Here is a 23,111-nt window from a genome sequence, read left to right as displayed (position 1 = left end):
TCTTTCTCCTCAGCAAATGGTCTCCCGTTCTGGTTGCTGCTTCCCCGTTTCTCCTCTCTGCTCTGACACTTTACCCACTGGAGCAGTGTTTTCCTGTACAATTTGTTCTCTTACTTGCTCTCAGCTCTTGCAATTTGCTTTTGCAGAGGATCCTCAGAGTGCTGTTGCCATGAACTGACTCTGTGGTTTCTCGCTTTCTCGCCTGTCTCTGTCAGGAGGGGCTGGGCACTTCCTTGTGCTTGAGCACATTTCCTTCTCCTGCAGTGGCTCTGCTGAGATCCTCCTGCTGTCTGCCCTGCTTGCACAGAGGGAGCTGAGTGCTCCAGGACCCTCTGTGTGCCCCATGGCTTTGTTCCTCTCTGGTGGTTATTCCTGCCTCCCTCTGCTGAGTGCAGTGCCCTGCTCTGAGTGGCTGCACTGAAATCCTTGGGAATGCAGGCAGCAGGTGGATGTGCCACACCTTCTGGCCAGCATTCCGTGCCATTGCCTCTGCGTCAGGGGTGGGTTTGAGGGTTTCAGTTACTCTTGGCTCTTCTGACCTTGTGTGATGGAGGAACTACAATGCCAAGCTTGGCAGTAGTAGCAGATGGGGAGGGTGATGGTGGCTGTGGTCTCCTGCTGCTCAGTTTGTTTAGGTGCAGTGACTGCACAGTGCTCATTCCTCCCCAGGATGTGCCTGGGTTGAGGACTGACAGTGTGTAACACGCTGCCTGCCTGTACCAGCTGCCTGCCTGTTAGATAACAAAATGTGTTTGAAGGAGTCAAGGGAAGGATTCCTAACACAGTGTTTCTGCTAACTCCCTTTCTTGAACTGGAGAGCAAGCCTGACTTTCTGCCACAGGAGCCAAAAGACATACCTGATGCTCAGGGATTTGTGGGTGTCTTTGTTGGAGTTCTTGGCTTCACCTTTTCCTTGCCTTTGTGTCCATTCCTCCATGTGCTGCAGCTCTGAGGGGCATCCAAGGCCTTTCTATCCCAGCATTTCAGCATAGATCCCAGCCATAGATCCATGGCTAAAGACTGATCCATGCTGTCTATCATCTTACACATGCTCATTAAGCAAATGTCAAATTGGGGTTACTCATAAAAAACAGTGAGAGATTCTTCCATTGTGGTCACCAGATCCTGAATAAGCAAAAGAAACAAGAGGAATCATGGAGTTGCTCAGAAAACAAACCTTAGACAGAGATACTCTGGCATTTCTGTATAGGAGAAAGAGGCTGCAGCTCCGAAAGCACTTGAGTATTTTCCATTGCAGATAAGTAGTTTCAATTTTACTTTCTCACAGCTGTCTCTCTGGGGCTGGTTTCCCTTCATGTGCTTTGTAGTTGAGCAGCTTTTGTTTTGCCTCTTTTTTATTTATCCACATTGAAATTTTTCTTTAATTCAGCATCAGGTAAATTCCAGACATGAAAATGTGGCCTTTTAGGACAAGGCACCAAACCAATGGTTGGGTGGGAATTCATTATTGCACAGAGTCATGCAGTTCATGAACTCAGTAAAAGCAAAATAAAATTTCTAGCTCTGCACCTCTGTGGTCATGAGGGGCTTGGGAAGAGGTGTTCAATGTTGTGCTTTAGAGTTTAAGCTGATCTTCCACTATAAGGGATTAGGAAGAATTCAGTCTGGGGTGCAGTTGCTCCATCCCTGCTTTCTGCAGGCTTGTGGTTGCTCTGCAGGGGCAGCTGTTACCAGCTACTGCCAGAGAACAGGCACTGAACACATCTGGCCACCTGTCTTGAGTTCAGAAATGGACTATTTACTTGATGCTATAGGAATAGTCTTAGAATAAATAATATGAAATGCTGTGCCTTGGATTTGTCTCATTTTCCTTGTCTTCTCTCTTGGTTTAATGCAAGTTAAGGCGTGGACACTCCAAAAATTACTTATTCTCAGCCCATGGTTTTGATAAGATACTTCCAAAGCAGAGCACTTCAGCTTTTATTTCCAACTTGCAAGGGTTTAAAAAAAGGAACAAAATAATTTTTGATGAACCAGAAACAACTGTTCATTTTATTTGCAGCTTAGCCGCCAGTTGAAAATTGGGTTTTTTTTGCAGCTATTGCCAGTTATGAAAGAAGAGGATACTTAAGATAAGAATTCATGCTTTACAGCTTATTAGGGAATGCAACCCCCCAAATGAATTTCTTTGTTGAAAGTTATGGGGGTCCCTGGTGGTGTAGCTTAAGGGTTCACAGGTGGCAGGTTGATGATGAACATGCTGGAGAGTAGAAGATGTCTCTCTTCTCTGAGCCTTGGTTGTCACAGAGTTCGTGAGCCCAAAGGACAATTCCTGGCAGACTGTGCCAGTCAGCTCCTCTGAGCTGATGATTGGCACCAGAAGGAGTGCTCTGCTGCCCCTTGTCAGCACCCTGTGGTGCATCCCCTCCCTTGGCATGAGCCCACTCCTCACCTGGCACAGTATCCCTTGTTCCCAAAGCCCTTCCACTGCAGGCATACGGAGCTGTTCAGCCCATGGCAGCATCCTGGTCCCAGGTGTACCTGTAATTGTGTTATCCCCTGTGCAGGCATCAGAATAAGGGAATGTGCAAGCCCTTGCCCACAAAGTGCTGTTTCATTCCTTAGAGGAACCTTTTTGCTATTGTCACCATGTCATAGCAGAGTCCCATGAAAAGAGACTTTCTTCCTGTTCTTGGTGTTGCTGAGTTTCTCTGTGCAAGAGTGGCAGCAGTACCTGTGTTCTGAAAGGCTGTTGGGCTGCAGGTGATTCAGCTTTGATGAGAATCTTGTAAAATCTGCCCCTCATGCAAGTGTTCTTTCTTTCCTCGTGCATGCAAACGTGTTGCTTACCCTTGCAATTTAAAGAGAAGCTCCTGGTTGTGGAGCACTTCCAGCTGTTGCCCCACTTAGACAGTGTGGCAAATCTTTGGACAACACTTCCATTTCATCTTGTGTTTATCCCACTTGTGTTCCCAGTGGCTTCTGACTGAGCCCCATGGGTAAAATGGCATCAGCAGTGACTGAAATGAACCCTGATTTCTGGAGGCAGCATGACAGCACCTGGCTTGCTGGCTGCTGTGGCCACATTACAGCCTGGCAGCTCTGGACAATGCCTGCAGCTCTCCCTCCTGTCCTTCTGCAGCAAGAACCACTCTGCCCTTTCTTCTTCTCTCCACAATGGCAGGAACAGCCTGGCTACCAGCATGCCCCAGGCCACCCTTCTTTAAGATGCCCTGTACTGCTGAGATGGGGTGCAGAGGTGATCATGAAGCCTCACTCTGCCCAAGTTCATCTTTGCTCACCCCGTGTGTAAATCAGGTTGTGCAGTCACATGACAACATTCCTTCTGTGCCACAGGGAACTTCAGGATCTGACTTGCCGCCTTGCCAACACCCTGAAGAAATATGGGATCCAGAAGGGGGACAGGGTGGCCATCTATATGTCTGTGTCCCCCTTGTCAGTGGCAGCCATGCTGGCTTGTGCCAGGATCGGGGCTGTTCACACTGTGGTCTTCGCTGGATTCAGCGCTGAGTCCTTGGCTGGCAGAATCATGGACTGTGAGTAGATGCAGACTGGGGAACAAACACCTCTGTTTCAGTGCTCCAAGGCATATCCCAGCCCTGTGTTTTCTTGGCAGAAAGAGTTTTCTTGGTTCATTCTCTCCTAGCAGGGCAGTTCACTCTCCCCTGCAGAGTGCAGTGAGGAGCCTTTTCCTGAGTGACACCTGCAGTGTCCTCTGGCCTTAGAATACTTAATAAATTGCTTAACATTCAGTGTACACTGGGTTATTGCTTGACAGCAGTGAAACTGGAAGGAAAACCAGAGCTTAGGGATAGGGCCTGATTTGTTGTTTAGCAGTATAATTGCAGTGTTTCTTTGATACTCTTGGACAGAACTAATTCTGCATTCTCAATTGGGATCCTGTGATTCATGTACAGTACTGGAAGTGTTGGCAGCCTGCCCCTGCTCTGTGAGCCCTTCTTCCAGCAGACAGAGCTGTTCTCAGCCCCAAAGTACTTGTATACTGTGATTAGGTAAAAAGTGATGCTAAAAATAGCAACAAAAGAGGGAAATAGCCAGTGGCTCACATCCTAGCAGTCACATCAGTTTATTTGTGGCTAGTGTGAGGGAATAAGTTTTGCTGAAATTGTCATGTTCTTTTCTTCTTTTTAGTGGAGTTGATCTGCAGAGAGCAAGTACAGGTTTTAGTTATCCCTCGCACAGGGAACTGGGAAGAAGCTGTTCTGCATGTCAGCTTTGCAAGGCAGGGATGGGTGATTTAGACTGCAGTGAATGACACTTGGGCTGGATGCTGGGAAAGACTTCCTCACATTCATGATAGGCAGTGGAGTGGACTGCTGGGGAGAGGGTAGAGCAGGTGCCATTGGAGTGTTTTAGGAAGATGGAAGAGATAGCTGTCAGGACTGGTTTAGCTGAAGCAGACCCTGCCTTGAGGTGGGTGAGATGGACTGGATAACATATGGAGGTCCCAGGGGAGGACCCTTAATCTCTGTGTGTCTCAGGTTTTAAAATGTTTTCTTCAGTGACACTGACTGGTTTTGACTGACAGCAGTTCTGAGTATTTGTCACACTTGTTGTCCTATACATCACCCCCAAAGTAATGAAAGTTAGGTGTGCATACTGGCCTGGAAGACAGGCTGCATGTCTGCTAATTCTTTCTCTTTTTAGCTGGATGCAAAGCAGTTATCACATACAACCAGGGAGTCAGGGGAGGCCGAACCATAGAGCTGAAGGCAACTGTGGATGAAGCTGTGAAGAACTGTCCAAGCATCAAACATGTGTTTGTGGCTCAGAGGACAGATAACAAAGTCCACATGGGTGACCGTGATATTCCCCTTGAAGAGGTATGTTGTTGTTGGATAACTCCTTTTAGGTCTGAGTGTTGGCTAGGGTAATCTTTCTCTCCATAAGTGCTTTTGGGACCTGAGTTCTGCTCCTTACAGCATCTGGATCTTCATCCTCAAATGGACTGCCTGTATTTACAGTCTGCTAGGATTGTGAGTCGAAGTAGCTCAATCTATGTCTGGTTTATCTCAGCATGGGCAGGGGTTATGCTGCTCCATTTCACAAGTCTTGCAAACAGTGCTGAGATTTAAGGAGTGTTTCCTGAGACCCAGAAGCCATGGAGGCTGTTGTTATTTTCAGACACTGTGTTATGGATTGCATGTGCACTCAGACTGGACACTGCTGAAAGGCAGTGCAGAAATAATGAAGTTCCTAGAGAGGCTTCATCCAGCCATGAATAGAGTTGTGGTTGTCCCATGGTGGTAGAATAGTGATGGCTTGGAAATATTTAGAGCCTGTGCTTCCTGGGGAAGAAAACAGCAGTTGTTTTTATGTATTTAGCTGGCACACATGGGATTCCAGCCTAATGCAGAAGTAGTTTTATCAGTTTGCTGGCAGCAGTAAACAGGAACTACTCATGCTAATAATGCCTGGAAAAAGCTAATCTGCTGGCAAGATAATTGCTCAAGAGTCTCTGTGCTGGTCACGTGAGATAGGAAGAAGTACTAGTGTAAGTTAAACAGCAAAGACAAGTTTACTCAGAAATTGTCTTACTCCTTACTCCACAAAGGACATTCTGATTATTTTCCTTGGTCTGCAAACAGCCTGAGGTACTTTAGTGATCTGAGAGCTGAGCTCATCCCATTGTCAGTTTTGGGATCTGAAACAAAACAAGAATTAAACAGTTATTGGTGTTAACTGTCCTTACTGATCTTTACAGCAGCTGTACTTTCCAGCTCTTGTGCAATGGTTTACTGCAAAAGTTAAGCTCTTGTTGTAATGGAGCATATGAGGATTCCATCTTTGTTTCAAAAACTGACAAGTCAACCTGAATTGGCCGTGCTGAAATGTCATGAGAAATACCTGAGATGAGCAGCAGTGCTGTAACTCAGAGGCTAAGAATTACATTTTGTGAACTCTCCCTACTTTATTAAGCTTTGTTTGTCAGACACTTTTAAACAACTGGACCTACTGATGGTAATGCTCACTTGTAAATGCAGTGTGTTTATAGTGTATTCTCATAAAAAGGCAGTACCAAGAAATTCCTTTAAGGAGCCACCTAATAATTCTTGCAGGAATTATTCATCAGGACAGTACAGAGCTCGAGAGAGGCTCTGACCTAGCAGGGCATTGCATCCTTCCCTCCTGTGGTTCTGACTGTGGGGGTGAGGAGAGGATCACACCCAGCTGGCCAAACAGGGGAATATGAAGAGAGTGATGGAGGCAGGAGAGTAAAGCACTCTTCTTCTGGGTAGAAAAATTAGAACTTGAAGATCAAATGGACAGGACAGTCATCCACTGCTGGGGCCAGGGAAGGGAGATGAACACACAATTTAACTGTAGCACTGCAGTTTTTACAGGAAAAGAAAGGTACAAAACAGTACCCAGCCAGCCTTGCTGCTGCTGTCGTTTTTGCAGTCACATTTTGGATTTCTACCAGCAGCTTGTAAAGGCTTGAAATGTAATCAGCTATGACTTACCATTTTTTTCCCCAGAAATGTTATTTTATCTGGCCAGTTCTCCTTGACTTCTCTGCCCAGCAGAGATACAGGTGGAAATGTTAGATGCTATGCTAGGAACCTTTCCACCAGGTGTGCCCATTTAAGCTATGATATATCCATGGACATTTGTGAGGGGCAGCAGCAATGGTGGCTCTTGTCTCTGGATACTGTGGCCTTGCTTGCAGAGGGAGTGATGGTTGGCTCCACATAATCAGTCTTTTTGTCATTACCATGTTTTCTTTCTTAGGAGATGACCAAGGCAGATTCCATCTGCATTCCAGAGAGCATGGACAGTGAAGATGTGCTCTTCATGCTGTACACCTCAGGCAGCACTGGGAAACCCAAAGGAATCGTTCACACCCAGGCTGGATACCTGCTGTATGCTGCTCTCACACACAAGGTAACTCAGCTGCCTCCTCTGAGAAAGGTTCACTTACCTTTTAGCAGTGCTGACTGGAGAGACCTGGATCAGGGAGGAATGCTGTATTCTCTGCCTGCTGCCCAGCTGGCTTATTGGCTGTAAACAAGCTGGAAAACATCTGAACTGTGTCATTAATCTTCAGGATTTGTTCTGAGGAATATGATACTATGCAAACCTGAACATAGAATTATGAAAGCAAGGAAATGACAGTGCTGCTCTTGCATTTAAAATGTGCCAATGTTGGCTGCCCAAAATTTGCAGCTGAGGAGATTCTGGAAAGTATCTTACTGGCATTGGTAATGTGGATGTTATTGTAGTATTTTGCATTGGGATGCTTTACTTTTTTATTTCAGAGAGGATCTGGACTCTTAAAACAGCCCCTTCACATTGTACTTGTCTGAAGAACAAAAATTGTATTTCTCCTCTTGTGGTTGCACTTCTGTTCTGCTTTTCTGGGTGATCTAGGGAAAATGTTTTAACCTCCTTTCTCCTGAAAATGGAAAGAGTCAAGGCACTGCTTCTTGAAGCTTCTGGTCTGAGGTCTGCATATTGAAAGGTAACAGTGAAATGAGGAGAGGACTGTGGTGAAAGATCTCCATCTGGTTTTAGTGGTATCACCCTGTTTGTAATCACACACAATTCACGTGAAGGTTTTCTTTCTTTAGGCTGACATAGTTGAATTTTTAGAAGATTTGAATGTTCAAGTATCAGACTTCTCTTCATGAAGGGCATTTTTTTTTACGTCACCTTGTCTAAGTGACAGCATAAACACCAAGGCATCTCTTTCTTAGTCCAGAAAGTAGATCTGCACCCTGGTGCATTTTCTCCACCTGCAGAGTGCATGAGAGGGAAAGGCACTTGGAAAAGTAAGGTGAGAATTGTCTTTTCTAGGTAAAGGGGTCAGCTGATCTGTGTGATCTCTGTGGTTTTTGCACACTCACATGTGACACTCTTGTCACACACTAGTGGGGGATTTTTTAGTTCTGATCCATAAACCTGACTCCTTATGAGTCAGGACCTCTTTACCATATGGTAGAGGAGTTAGATTTACAGTGGGAAGCATTTGCCATATCCAAGAGAAGATAATGAGTTTTCCAAGATCTTTATCTTGAATTTGATGAGCAAGGAGAGGGTAGCATTTGGAAACGATGCATTCATTTACAGAAGCTAAGCAGCTAAGAATATTTCTCAGGAAATGTTTTATGGGCACCTATGAGTTCCTCTAGATCTCTCATGGAAATCTGTTGATATTGGTGAAGGGTCTGAGACTCCGTGGTCTGCAGTTTCCCTGCGACTCCGAATCAGCTCTACCGTGTGGACCACCTGGAGGAGGCATCCTTAGGTGTCCAAGGCTCTGAGCTTTGTTGCTCCAGCTGAGCAGCTGCTGGTGGAGCCATGCTTCCTGTATGTTTGCAAACATGCCAGGAGCCTGGGAGCCCTGGTGCTGGTCCCTCTGACTCGCTTCCTCACCTCGGGCTCGTCTTTGTGCGGCACTTGCCCCATGCCCTCTCCTGCTCCCAGCTGGATGCCCAGTCCAGCACCTTTCCTTTGAGCACCTGCCAACAGGAAATCAGCTGGCCTTATGTTTATCTTTGCAGTATGTGTTTGACTACCAGCAAGGCGATGTTTTTGGCTGTGTGGCCGACATTGGCTGGATCACGGGACACAGCTATGTTGTCTATGGACCACTCTGCAATGGAGCCACCTCTGTCCTGTTTGAAAGCACTCCAGTGTATCCTGACCCAGGTGAGGAAGTGGTGGGAAAAGGAGTGGTTAGACGTGGCAAAAGATGTTTAGAGACCTGTCCAGCATGACCTGCCTGCTCAGGTGAGGTAAGCTCCATTGCTTTGGATCGTGTGTGTACAACACTCAGGAACATCTGTGAATCCAGGGTAGGAAAAAAAAGCTGTCATTGCTTCTGCTTTGTACTCACAGTAGTAACAGCTCCAGCTTTAGCTGTTGACCTTTCAGGTGAGTGTTTGCAGCAGTATGTCAGTGCTGGAAGGGTAAAAAGCCAGTTTGTGATTTGCAGGTCGTTACTGGGAAGTGGTGCAAAGGTTGAAAATTAATCAGTTCTACGGAGCACCTACAGCGATACGCCTGCTGCTGAATTATGGAGAGGAGTGGGTGAAGAAATATGACAGATCTTCCTTGAAGGTTTTGGGTTCAGGTAAGGGACATGAAATCTTCATCTGAAAAAGACAAAGGGTTCTGTCTGGTGAAATGAAGATGCCAGAGGAGCTCAGCTGATCACATGGGATGTGGTTAGAAAAAAGATGATAAAGCAGGCTCTGTGTCTGGCTTTTCAGATATTTTCGAAGAAGAAGAAGCAACAAAATCACATTTTGGGTCCATTGAACTTTTGTATGATTGCCTGTTTCCTAGATTATTTTGCAGATCACATTCTTGGCTACAAAGATTTATCTAATGTCAAAGGAAATCACTTTGAATTTTACTGGCATAGGTGAACCAAGTAACATTTTCCTGCATTATTTTATATTCTGGAGGTTCTTATTAAATGACCTGCATTGATTAGTTACTTTCAGTGATATTAATTTCTTGCCTTTTGGTCCTTCTGGAAAAAATCAGTCTTCAGTTACATGAGTGCATTGCAGTCCTTTGTGCATCCCAGGAAAAGTGTGGTGAGCATTCTGCTTGGAGATCATGTGTTCAGCTTGTTGTGCACCAAGAGGGAGAATGAACTACCTGCAGTGTCCTGGTTCTCAGGTTGTTTTCTTTCTTGTTTTGGTCTAGTGGGAGAGCCCATCAACAAGGAAGCTTGGCAGTGGTTCTACGAGGTGGTGGGAGAAGGGCGCTGTGCCCTTGTGGACACGTGGTGGCAGACAGGTGAGAGACAGCCTTGGCACAGGGGACCCTGGCCATTGACAGGTTGCTGGTGGGGAGAGAAGGATTAACACATTTCAATTTGATCCAACAAGTCTGTCAAAGAACCCCTCCTGGCACCTGGATAAGCTTTTGAAAGCTACTGGGGAGTTTCTGCACATAACAGCAATGTTATGTGCAGAATGTCACATACAACATGTAAAAGCAATAGCAGTGTTGGGTTTTTTATTTTCCTCTAAATGTTCTTTGATATTTTGAGTGCTGGAAAATGTCATTTGCTCCTAGAAATATGAGGCAGAGATTGAATTTCTGGGCAAAGCTGGCAATAGTCAGCTTGAATTGCAAAACTCATTTTCAGTTTATTAACTGTACTAACCTTGTTATGGTCTTATCATGCTAAAGCACTGATAGCACCACATAGCCACAATCTATACTTGAGTGTGCTTTGTTCTCTTTTCTGGGAATGATCAGGGGAGGGTGGAAAAGCCAAAGGGACCTGGTGCAACTGCTTGGGCAGATTGGAAAGGAGTGAGTGGAGACTTGCTGGCTGCCCATCAGGTGGCTGGAGGACAGTGGCCATCACCCAGCAGTGCTGCTGAAGAGCCCCTTCTCCCAGGATTGAATTGATGTTCTGTAGCTGCGTTGGCCCTGGAGCTCTGATGCCTCAGAAGGGATGCACTTGTGTGTTGGCAGCATGCTTGGCCCAGCTGTGTGCAGCAGTTGAGGTTTGTTTGCTGTGTACTAGCTGCTGGACACAGTGGCTGCTGTCTCCAGTCCAGCTGGAGCAGAGCTGGCCTCTTCCTCCTGGCCTCCCTGGCCAGCAGCAGGGAGAGGCCATGTGCTGTACCCAAAGTGGGGTTGTACTGCCTGGTGGGGCCCTCTGCTCAAAGGAGTCCTGCAGCTCCTTCCTGGCTCCTTCCTCAGCACCCAGTCCTCTCTTTCCTGGGCACCAGCACTCAGCAGTTGCTAGAAGTGTCTTGCAATATGTCCTTCTCAAGTCATGAGATCCAGTTTGCCATGGAGACAGGAGCACAGCTGCTGGCATTCTGCCTCTGCTGAAAAATAGTCTTAAACTACCATTGAGCAGCATATTCATTCCCTTTCCAGTCAAGCTGCTCCTGACTTCGTCCTTATTCCTGCTAGCAGGCTCTCTATCTCAGAGTGATAAATATTCTTCTGGCGCACAACCAAGTTCCATTTAATCCAGACCAGACTTGCAGGCTCTTTTTTTTAATTTTCAGATTTGAAATAAAACCACCTCAGAATTCAGAGCAGCAATGTTAACTGCTATCTACTTCACCTACTGATTTCTTATATCTTTTGGGTTCCTACATGCTGAGCAGAAGGAAAGATGACTGGCTAGGTCTTTGCTCATCATATGCTTACTTGCTCACTGCTCTGGAAGAAAACACCATGGAGAAGCAGTTGATTCCTGCACATTGATGTAATTGAGAAGAATCCAGTTTTGCCCTAACAATTTTTGGTTTGTTTAACTGGTGCATGCAGTGTTCACGCTGTGTTAGCTATTTCCTCCAAAGTACAGCGTTAGGTCTTGTATTAAACTGTATCTCTTCTGAGATTTTGTCAGGTAACAGGTTAAAAAACACTCACTGGACAATCTGTTAGTGCAGAGTACTTGGTCTTGCCTTGAACCAGGCACCAGTTTTGTAAATAAACAGTTACCAGCTCCTGGAAGCATAATTAATGATAAATATTCATGACATTGATTTTATTAGAAAGTGGAATCAATCTTTTTCTACAGCTGATGCTTTAATAAAGAGGAAGCCAATTTAATCTTGGAAAGATTATATATGCCATTTAAACATAAAAGGAGCGTGGGAAGAGATCACAGGAGCAATCTGATGGATGCTGGCTGTGGTCCTGCAGTGTCACCTTTCCTGTACAGTTTCAGAATGGCTGGTTAATTGTGCTGCTGTGTGCAGTGTCCTCCACGGGACACTGCTCTCCAATGCAGCAACCTGTTGCCAGCTAATAAAGCCTGGCAGGCATCAGCAAATGGTGATTTAAGAATCCACTTTAAAGTCTTTGGATGAGGCAAATGGGTGAGAGAGCAATCATGAGAGGCAATTTTAATAGTGTGGTGTGTGCAGATGAAAAATTCCTATGGATCTTGCTGTTAAGATACCAGGTTGTGATTGACAGTAATAGAATCAAAGCTGTGTTTGAGTTTTAGGTGTAGTTTTTCGTGATGCAGAAGAGACACTAGGTATTTTCACTTTTGTCACTGATTTCACAAAAAAAAAAAAAAAAAAAAAAAAAGCAGCCATGAACAGAAGTTGGTTTTGAAAGACATCTCTGAATACCCTATGGAAGCTGTTGTTGTTGGTATCATCTCACTTTTACTTAGACTGGGCTGGTGCTTCTGGAACAGATTCCCTCCAGAGCAGTCACTGCAATCTGTCTGTGGTGGCAGAGAGCACTTGCTCTACTCTGCTGCCAGACAGGATCTCTCCATGGCAGAGGGGAGCCTTGTTCAAAGCTCCCATCCCCTGCTCAGACTTCTGTCCTTGCCCAAAGTCTGGGTGGGTTTGTACCCTGTTGACAGCGTGGGCACAGGTAATGTGGAAACACAGATTTTCTCTGCCAGCTTTTGCTTGATGTCATCTGTCAGGGGCTAAAACTGGTACTTCTAAACCAATTTATAATAGGTCTTCACCATGCAAATAATTTTTAAGGCACCCTTGCTACCATGCAGCTGCCTCAGGAGTGAGACTTCACTGCCTGGTGTTGGAGGATGTGGCAAACACCACATGCTGAACACACAGCTCTCAGTGCTGCATGTAGGATGAGGACTGGCTTAGCAAGAGCAACCTTCAGTTCAGTCAGGGTCCCTGTTCTGATGCAGGTTTTGTCTGTGCAAACAGCACAGCAGGTGTCTGGGGTGCTTCTTCCTGGAACAATTCAAGCTCCTCTTTTCAAAATTTGGAGAAACATGTAGGGAATGCATGCCCATCGATGAAATCATGATGGGTTTCTATGTGTGAGCCACGTGTGAAAACATTTGCTACGGGTCTAAAGCTTAAGGACATCAGAGACCCTTCTTCAGAGCTGGATGCAAATTCAGGGTCAAAATCAGCCATTCCAACCCCTGGTTTCAATTTTCACAAGCTCCGCAAAGCTGGTAGAGGAATGCACTCTCTGTGTGGCAGAACATAACTTTATTTATAGAGCTGTATTTTAAAAGCCTTCTTCTCCATTGTTTTTGTTTCTCTCTTGTGTTTCTGAATTAGATTTAGAATAGAAAAGACCTCATTAAGGTTGGAGTCTGATTTAATGTTCATCCCAGCAGGAATGAAAAAGGATGATTAAAAGGTTCAATTTTGACTAGAAGATAAGCTCAACCTGCCTGTAAGGGGTGGGTTAATCTCATATTCTGTAATAACAGTAATTCAGACTCCTGAAGTGCTTTTCCTGCTAACCTTAGACAGCTGTAGAAACACTAGAGGGAGATAAATCCCCTGACATGCTTATGCTTTCCCTTAAAATCAGTTCTGGGTAGGAGTGGGGCTGCTGAGTACTGCCCCTGCCAGGCCTGTGCTGCTTTCAGATGTCTGTGCTTCTTGGTCCTGCAGGAGTCATTCCCAGTGGATCTTTCTTGCAAGGTGGCTTCACTGTTTTCTTCTTGACCTAAGAAGAGCTGGAATTTGCTTTCACCCAGCAGTGGATGGACTACATATATTTTGTTTTTCATTTTTCTTCCAGAAACTGGTGGCATCTGCATTGCCCCACGGCCCTCAGAGGAGAAAGCTGAGATCGTTCCAGCTATGGCTATGAGACCTTTCTTTGGGATTGTGCCTGTGCTCATGGATGAGAATGTGAGTTGGAGCTGTGCTGGGTGCCCAAATGAGAAGCTGGTGACTGCTTTAATCACCTTTTGGATGGCAAAGGAGCAGGATCCAGAAGGATGCTTGTTTCTCCTTAAAAATGGTAGAATAGATGAGCAATTTATATATATATTTATATAGATTTATATTTATAAATATTTATATATATTTATATTTATAAATATTTATATATATTTATATATTTATATATATAGAAAGAGATCATATCTCAGCTGTCCATACAGATTTGCCAACAGGGCATTGCAAGTGTCTAGAAGAGTTGTTTGCATTTATTTTCTCCACCTGTGACCCTCCACTGGCAGTCTGCAGTGAGCAACAGGCTGACTCTTGTTGGATCAATGACACAGAAGCTCTTTATTATTCCTCTTTTGTTCACCTGTTCATCCTTGCTGTGCTTGAACCTGCAGGGAGAGGTTATAGAGGGCAATGATGTGTCTGGTGCACTCTGCATTGCCCAGCCATGGCCTGGCATGGCAAGAACAATCCATGGAGATCACCAGCGCTTCATTGATGCCTATTTCAAAGCCTACCCAGGTAAGGAGAGGGCCAAGGGAAGGCAGTTTCACTGCAGTATAAGCACACTGGGTATTTTCAGCAGTACTTTCTGCTTTTTCATGGTGGCTTGGGGTGTGTGTAACAGGTTGGGAGCAAGCCCTGATGGTTTTAGGTAGTGTTGACCTTTCTAGCTGTCAAAAGGGATGCATTTTCTAAAAAACTTTAATGCCCAAGCTTTAAAGTCCAAGTACCTTTTCTCTGGAGCTTTGTATCTCACTTGGAAAAAGGCATATTGGATGGGAAATACCTCGTGCATCACTGAATCTTAACCCTATGATACAACCTTCCTTTTTAAAATATGGTCAAGTTGTCTGGTAAGTAACTAGAAGCGGCAGGGAAACATTTTTGGTAGGACATTGGAAAAGACAACTGTCTTCACTCAGGGGAAGAAATTGAAAGGGATTTGAAAGCTACAGAGTGGCAAGAATTAGACAGGCAATCCTGAAAATTGTACAAAATGGGATGGATAATAAGAATGGGAAACTGGTACAAGAAATTGAATGACCCCATAGTCTCTTATTACTCACTACGTTTGCATCTGATGTCTTGTTGGTGTTTAGTTGATAGTTGTTTAATTGATCTGGAAGGGCAGAAAACATGACTGAGAGTCCTTGAATAGGGCAATAATGGGTCCTGGCAAGAACCACCTTCAGATTTCACAGCAGTAGCTGCCTGCTGCTTCTCAGATGTGCTGCTGGAACAGTTCAGATCCAGATATGGGCTTGGTGAAGAGCCAACACAATCTGTGTTACAGGATGTTCCTCAGTGACACTGGAGTTTCCAGGAAACCTTGGGCCTTTTCCAGTTTCCATCAAATGTTTTAGACCCTCTATGCTTATCATGGGGTGGTTTGGAGTTTTTAGCTGATCTGATTAGCAGTGTTTCTCCCACATTCACATGCTAGAGAGTGACTGTTCTCTGGGATCTGAATCTTCGTTAGCTGGGAGGGAAAATGGCTTTTCATCCCTCATAGTGTAAGTGATTAAAAAAAACCTGGCAGTGTTCCCATGTACAAAATGTAATAGAGCTGCTCCCTTTCAGCTGAACAGCTGTAGTTTTCCACTTGTGCTGCCAGCAGCAGTTCTGAACTTGACCAGTAGCCTGTGGCATGATGGCAAATGGCATTTGAAGTGGTTTACCTTAGTACTGTGTGCATCAAGAGGTGTGAGCACACAGCTGCTGTGCAGATGTAGGCAGGCAAAGCCTAGAGAGATCAGAGAGGCCCTCTTGGTTCTGTAAATCCAGCTGAGCATGGCTGGGTTGTGTTGTTGGGCTTGGTTTTATGACAGGAGCATCAGCCACTGGCTGCTGCTGATTGCCTGCAGTGATTTGTCCATCTTGGCAGAGACCTGAGCTTCACCATCTTGGTGCTATTCAGGTGCTTATTAGGAGCCAGCACAGCCCAGGCAGAGCAGAGGAGGGCAGGGATGGCAGAGGGAAGTGGGAGGTGGTGGGAGATGGTGGGAGGCAGGTCACACAGCTATGAGTGAGCTTGCGAAGGCTGCGAGCTGCCCGAAGCACCCTGCCCTAATGGCCATCCTAGAGCACGGTCTGTCCTGCCCCAGAGCCCAGCACTGGCACACTTGCTGCTGCTGATCAGCCCTGTGTCTTGCTGCAGGTTACTACTTCACAGGGGATGGTGCTTACAGGAGCCACAAAGGCTATTACCAGATCACAGGGCGCATGGATGATGTCATTAACATAAGCGGACACAGGCTGGGGACGGCAGAAATTGAAGATGCAATGGTAAGTTCCACGCAGGTGGAGGTCCCTTGACAGGGCATATCCCTTGGGTAGGGTGGCCCCTTCAAAGCAGTTTTGTCTCTTGCCTTCAGACCTCTGCCCCTGCATAGACACGGCTTGGTGCACAATGAATAGCAAAGGTGCAAGAGGAAACAGCTCCCTTATTGAGGAGACAGCAAATGAGCAAGTGAGGGGAGCCACACTGTGGGCAGTCCCTGCAACTGAGCTGTCAGAGCTGTGTTTCCTCTCAGTGATGTGCTGTTGCTGTTGTCATTTTGGATGCTGGTGGGCACTCCATAAGTGTCTCTCCTATTTCTTCCTTCCCCTCTGCTGACCTCTCCTTCCTAAACCTGTGGTTCCTGTTTATATAAACTGGCTGAGTACGCCTGAGAATTCAGCAGTGTTAAACACAAAGCAACGCTGATTTATGTCAGCTGCAAAGCTAGCCTGTCATTTTGGGAGAAAATAGTATTATCTCTGGGAATTGAAAACAAAATGTCCTCAGAGGGTTTATATTTAAAGCTTGACCTGTATATTTATTTCTATATTATGTGCCTTGCTTGCAAATGGCACTTAAATGTAACATCTGATGAACCTGAGCTGTGTTTACATGGAGCACAGGATCCTACTTTATCCTCTGTGAGTAATTCTTTTTTCTGTGCAAGTTTCTGATCATACTATAGGATCCAGTTCCTTTCACAATCTATGTTTGTGTATGCATGTGCAAAAGAAAATATACTTATGTGCCTAGATTGCTCTATGGTGTTTACTTTTATATTTTAAGCTAATTTGAGATAACATAATCCATTCTTTGGTGTGGGATGCAGATGCATGGTTTCTTCTGGTCTGTGCACTTCTTACTGCAGAAGAATGTTAACTTAAACTCTGCAGTGCAACAGAAGTAATCACTGATGGGTAGCGTAGTAACAAAAATGCATTTGGGTTAGGGAATGAAGAAATCTGATTATTTCTGCCTTCTGGTATGCTTTAGGCACGTATAAACACAAGTCCAGTGTGCACTGTGATGTTGGCAACTTCACTTTTTACCTCTGCTGGCCACAGTTCTCTGTAGCACCGAGCACTGCAAGACTGGTTTTGCTTGTGATTTGGCAGTGGCCAGTTGCCATTTGGGACCACAGTCGTGCACAAAGAAAGAGAAGGAGGGTTTCCAGCTGTTGCAAATTCAGCTTGGTGTGCAGTGGGCTTAGCAGTGGATGTAGGAGTAGTTATTTTTGTTTATGAAAGCAGGGCCAGTACAGAGTTACTCCCTGAGACGTGGCTGTGGCCATGGCCACCAGCTGACCCTGCAGCAGGGGGCTGGCATCCAGCTTTCCTGTTGTGCCTTCAGCAGGATCTGTCAAGGGGAGAGCAAGATATGGCAAGCTGTTTTGTTTGTAGAGCACTGGCACAAAATCTGTAGGGCTTGAAGCAGCTCTGATTTGTGTATTTTTTGCTTGACTTTTTGTGAAGGCTGATCACCCTGAGGTCCCTGAGACAGCTGTGGTTGGGTATCCACATAAGATCAAAGGAGAAGGTATGTGAAAAGCAGTGTCCTGACATGATATCTGCATATATTTCCCTTAAACTCTAACCCAGGCTGCATGTTAGGAGTTGCTGAGGGAATGGGAGGGCAGTTTTCCTTAGGCTGACTGGCACTGCAGCCCCAAGAGACAAAGATAGCCAGGAAAATAACTACATGTTCCTAACCTGGGTGTTACTCCCTAAGCTGTTTCCATACATAATGTTCATGTATATGGTAAAGCTTCCTTTATAGGATTGTGCTTAGAATGTCCTTGGAACAGAATGGGAATGGCTGATTTACGTTGGCCAACCTTTGATCCCAATAACACTTTGGTAATTTATGTTGACTTGTCATTGTCACTGACATCAGTCACAGATTCCAAGAAAAGGCTGGGCCATCATTTGAGGGGTGCAGTCTGACTTGCTTATGAAAAAAAGATCAATATTTTCTTGTCAGCCCCTAGATTGTGCATATGAATGACTTGAAACCTTCCTTGGCATTCAAATGAGCATCCTTGGTCTTTCCAGACAGTATCTAATACAATGTTTATGGCTTCTGCTCCTTTGTCTTCCAGGTGCCTTTGCTTTCATAGTGCTAAGGGAGGAGACAGCTCATGCAGACCATATCAAAGAAGAGCTCAAAACCATAGTGGCTTCCAAGATAGCAAAGTATGCTGTGCCTGACCACATCCTGGTAAGTGGGAGACTGAAACTGGTACCAGCAAGAGGAAATGGTCCCATCAAACAACCCTCACTGTCCTGCCTGCAGTGCTGCTGTTGTCCTGCTCTGGCAGGATAAAGAGGCAGGAAAATAGGACTGGCAGGAGGGATCCAGGGAGGGGGAGGGCAGGTGCAGTGGTCTGTCTGCATGTGAGAGAGGCACTGAGATGCAGTCACGCTGCCCAGCTAGCTTGCAGTGATGATTAGCATCAGCATCAGACCTCAAAGCACTGACTGTGTCTGTTGCACAGCAGGCCTGGCCCTGGAAGCACTGAGGAGCTCCAAGCTCTGCTTCAAGCCTCCTCACCTTTCAGCAGCTTCCTTTATTTGCTAGGGGAGAGCTCACAAAGCTGTCCTTCAGCTGTCCCCCAAGGTCTGCCTGCATCATTTCTCTCTTCTTGGAGGCAGTGACCAGATACTTCTTTGAGGGGCTCCACTTTAGCCGCGTGCTTTAAGGTGGACACCAAGGCACAGGTAACAGAATACAACAGGAGCAGCCAAGGGTGGCTCCTTCAACTTGGAACATCCCAGGATATCCTCAGTGGATTGGAGAAGTTTCCAGAACTTGCAGGTGTGGAAGGGAATACCTCCATTTCTCTGTATTTTGGTGTAGTCCTGCAGAGAAGTCCTCTTAACTATTTCCTTGCATGTCAGTTCATGCTATAGAATTTTGTAGCCTACTGGCCTGATTGTGTAGCAAAATATGAGACCTGTTGGTGTCTCTGCTCAGTGTCTGAGAACTCTTCATCAGGCTCACATTTATGCTAAAGCCTTTTTATTTGCTGCTAAGTCCTTCCCAGGAGGTTTAGCCAAGGCATTTCAGATTGTTCTGATTATGAAGGAAGGTGTGTAGGCTGACAGATACCAGGCAGAGAGAAACATCAGCAGACAGGAGATATCCCTTGAGCAGGAGACCCTGCAGCTGATGTGCAGAATTGTGTTGCTTTATATTCCTGCTCTGTAAAGCTGACTATATATTTCTGTCTGTTCTGGTAATGTGTTGAGATTTGTGTCACCATTTGTGCCTAAGTTTTCACGTGTGATTAGATTTTAATAGTTAACAGCATATTCAGGTCCTGATTGCTAAAGGAGCTGTGCATCCTACAGCACTCAGTCTGGACATGGAAATGGGGAACAAAATCCACTTAAAATAAGAATAAAATGTATGGTTGGTGACACTCCTTTCCTTGGATGTAATCTTGTGTGCATGATCTATTTCTCAGGAGCCTCAAAGGAGCTGTGGCCATGAAATAGTGTGTCAGGCTTAGGATAGACCAGCCAGATTTCCTTGTGGTTTCCAGCAGGACTCAAGTTCTGTTAAAAGTGCATCCTTCCCTTCTTTGCAGGTGGTAAAGCGCCTCCCTAAAACCCGATCAGGGAAGATCATGAGAAGGCTGCTGAGGAAAGTAGTCACTGAACAGTCAAGCAACATGGGAGATGTCACCACACTTGATGATCCAAGTGTTGTCAAGGAGATACTGGATGCTTACCAGAAATACAAGGAGAAGAATTCCTCGTAACAGGCGGCTCTGGAATTTCTCTCGTTTGGAAATGTGGAAGGTCTCAAATAACCAGGCAAACAACATCGTTCTCTCCTGGCATTTTTTAAAAAACTGTTTCCATCTAGGGGAACAAGATCTTCCACTCCACAACATTTTTGAGATGGCACAGGGCTAGGAGCAGTCTGCAGTTTTCCACCATCAGTGAACTCCTTTTCCTTGCCCTCAGGGCTGTTGTAGAGCAGCTGTTGGTGGCTTCCATGAGCCATGCTGAAATTTAACATGAGCTAAAGCAAGATGCGGATGCTCTTTTTAATGTTCCTCTTTTTAATGTTACTGTACAGGGAAATGTTTTTTACACAATACTTCTTACTGTTTTAAAAGAAGTCCTGGAAAACACTTCAATGTTTTCCTTCAGCTTGGGTATCTGAGTCTAGGCAGCTGTATTTCACTGCAGCTGTGGTGCCTTTCCAGCACTTCTGGGTATTCTGGTAGGTGTTTCATATGCATTGCTAGGGACATGAGAAGGACATGGCTACTCTGATAATTCTTCCCTGACTTTACCCATTATTCTAATATCTCCTCTGGCTTTCCTCATATGGATTTGTTCCTACCACCATGTGTCCTGGGGCTTCCCAGAGATTATTAGCCTGTGACCCTTCCTGTCCCACCTAGGTCACCCAGCACTTGCAGCTGCAAAAAGGAGCCACAAAGCCCATGTCTGGACTTCCTACATATCCTCAGTGCATTGCTGCCACGCTGATTTACCAAAGAGTTAATTGCCATGTGGGTACCCACAAACTGCACAGTCCTCTAAAAATTAAAGTGCCTCTTGCCTTTTGGAAAGTGCAGCAGCATTCCAGACCAGCAACCTCAGAATAGCAGGGAAAAACTGCCTTTGTTGTTCCTATGCTTTAAATGCAAAATTGCACTTAATGTAGTCAGTGTTTTATTTCTGGATTAATTTTATCATGACCACATTCCAGTGGAAGTGCTCCTTACATTTGGGCTGTACAGAAGAATTTGCTAGTAGTCCTGCTTACTCCTGAGTGTAATTGGATCAACGCTGCTTTTCCCAGGGGGGCTGTGTACCAGAAGGATAACTTGTGCACCTAACTGGAGGCAGGGAAGGCAGGAGGGAAAGGGGTGGGTGATCTGTAGGACTGGGAAAGGTGTGGGGAGTTTTTTGGCCAGCAGAAATTCTGGTACCACAGTGGGAAGCAGGCTGCTTGAAGTATGGTATGTTCTCAAAGACAGGTGTGTTGTCTTACATCCCTGAGTTCCTCCGAGGACACCAGCTGCATTTGCTTTTTAAAAAAATTATTTTAAATGTCTCTAGGGACTGAATAATACAGTAAGGATACATGCTTTGTTAAATATCCCATCCTTCTGACTGAAATGCATTTTACATAAGGTAAGTAGACACCCTGTGGACTTTCTGGGAAGTTGAAGATCAGAAGGTTTGAAGGTTTGACAGGCTGTTAATATTCTAGGAGACAGACACCACTTTATTGCCATTGCAATGGAAAAAAAAAACAAACCCAACTTGCTTCATTAAGTAATTTTCAGGTGGGAAGCAGACAAGAGTTAATGTTTTTGACAGAAAAAGTGCACTCACTTGTTTAAACAAGTTGTCTCCACACAGTCTGAAATAACAGTGTGGAGGAAGAAAAATTACTTTTGAACAAGATTACACACTTTTTCTTTAATCAAGAAAGCATTTCTTATATTATGGACATAGAACTTGTCTTGTAGACCTGAAATTTCCCTGTGTGTTGTCCCAGTGGTCACAGACCCATGGTTTAATTCATCTGAACTGTCTCACAAACACTGACTGTGTGAGGAGCAATGTGCTTTGGTGCATTGGGACATTTGTCATCCAATTCCTCTGCTCAGGGAAGATGAGAGATGGGGGCACTCCCTCACCTGCATCCCTTTTGTCTCAGCTTGCATAGGCTTAGGGACCATGGCTGCCAGGGAGGTTCCAGGCTCACTGGGAAGCTGCAGAAGCACAGTGAATTCACAGCTGGCACAGCTGTGGTGCAGATGGAAAGTTGTGGATGCCCCATCCCTGAAAATGTTGAAGGCCAGGTTGGATGGGGCTGCGAGCTGCCTGGTCTAGTGGAAGGTGTCCTGCCCATGGCAGGGGGGGTTTAGCTGGATGATCCTTGAGGTCCTTTCCATACAAACCTCATTTCCACAGCTGAGCTGTGGTGCTTGGGATGCCCATCTGCTCCGAGGCCCACTTGGGGTGTTCCAAGAGAGCAGGTGGTGCTGCTGTGCTGCCCACATGGGGTTCTGCAGTGGGCACAGCTTGTGCTGGGCAGCCTCAGTCTCTGGGTAAAACTGCACTTCTGCCTGTGTCCCAGCACTGGCTCGTGGAGCTGACAGCCTGTGCCCAGCCCATGCAATGCCACCCTGAGTCTGGTAAAAACACAGCTAGGCAGGGCTTGGAAAGAGCACTTCTTATGAAAAGAAGCACGCTGTGCTTTACTGAGCAGGCTGCTCATAGAAAGCTTTAAGTTAAAATTGAAATTTTACATCTTCATTCCAGAGTTTAAAGTTTCCATCCAGAGAACTCCCCATTTCTTCTTTCTACCCCCTATGTCTGCTAACAGCAGCAGTTGCCTCTTCACTGCAAGCTTGAGTTGAGCTTTGCATTTTCATCAACAGCAGCACTGGTGTGTGGTGACAATGCTTTCTACTTCATATGCAGCAGGCTTGTGGCTCAGGGAGGGATTCAGCCCACAGAATTGGAATGGGTTTCCTCAGTGCCTTAAATGCCAGGAAGGAGAAGTTTCTGAAGTACCCCAGGCCTGGGGTACTTCAGAAACTTCTTAAGACAAGAGCCTTCACCAGTCAGTGGTCAGATATCAGTAGGATCGTGGGACAAACTTGGGGGCAATTGCTTCATTTAGAAAAGCAGAGTTGTTGAATTTTTCTAAACCTTTGTGTGTTCATGAGTGATGTATGGGTTGTTTGTCAGATTGCCTTTGTATTCTTCATTAAAAGAGACCCAAAGTCAATTTTACCTGTTGTCATTTATTGCAAAGGGCTGGAATACTTTTGTTCCCCCACTCAGTTTGCCAGTAAGACCTGGTCATGGTGCTTTCCCCCCCAGGTGGAGACACAGACCATGATTTTTCCAATTCTGAAGGGAAAGCTCCATCTGTCTAGAAGTATGTTTTGTACAGTCGAATGTTAAGCCTTTAACTGAACTTTGTTTACTTAAAATCTTGCTTTAAACACATTTCTTGTCCTTTATCAAAACCAGTGTCTTCATTGATCTCTGTATTCATGTTTTCAATAAAGGAAATAGGTGTGATGGGTTGGCTTTCCATTGTAGCTGTCAGACCTATCCTCTCAAAGGTCTGGGACTTTCTCAGTTCTCTGAACTTTCAAAGGAAGGCAAAGGAGTTTGAGATCAGAATGCATTGTGATCCAAATTGCTGTT

The 23,111-nt window shown here is 45.4% G+C and overlaps 1 protein-coding gene across 1 annotated transcript in view; it reads left to right on the top strand.

Annotated features, from left to right (window-relative positions):
* The window catches only part of ACSS1 (acyl-CoA synthetase short chain family member 1), a 31,361-nt gene extending 8,678 nt beyond the window's left edge, over positions 1-22,683 (top strand). Inside the window, exons 3-14 of the mRNA XM_041468127.1 lie at positions 3,319-3,518; positions 4,651-4,826; positions 6,736-6,888; positions 8,508-8,655; positions 8,942-9,079; positions 9,664-9,756; positions 13,477-13,589; positions 14,027-14,153; positions 15,793-15,920; positions 17,388-17,451; positions 18,014-18,132; positions 19,505-22,683. Coding sequence (XP_041324061.1) covers positions 3,319-3,518; positions 4,651-4,826; positions 6,736-6,888; positions 8,508-8,655; positions 8,942-9,079; positions 9,664-9,756; positions 13,477-13,589; positions 14,027-14,153; positions 15,793-15,920; positions 17,388-17,451; positions 18,014-18,132; positions 19,505-19,678 — 1,633 coding nt within the window. The 3' untranslated portion in view covers positions 19,679-22,683. The remainder of the gene's footprint in view (positions 1-3,318; positions 3,519-4,650; positions 4,827-6,735; positions 6,889-8,507; positions 8,656-8,941; positions 9,080-9,663; positions 9,757-13,476; positions 13,590-14,026; positions 14,154-15,792; positions 15,921-17,387; positions 17,452-18,013; positions 18,133-19,504) is intronic.
* Positions 22,684-23,111: the final 428 nt, after the last annotated feature.

The sequence above is a fragment of the Pyrgilauda ruficollis genome, unplaced genomic scaffold, assembly GCF_017590135.1.
Source record: "Pyrgilauda ruficollis isolate IOZ18807 unplaced genomic scaffold, ASM1759013v1 scaffold211, whole genome shotgun sequence".
NCBI classification, from domain to species: Eukaryota; Metazoa; Chordata; class Aves; order Passeriformes; family Passeridae; genus Pyrgilauda; species Pyrgilauda ruficollis.
Note: the sequence above shows the minus strand (reverse complement) of the source record. Positions and strands in the feature narration are given on the sequence as shown.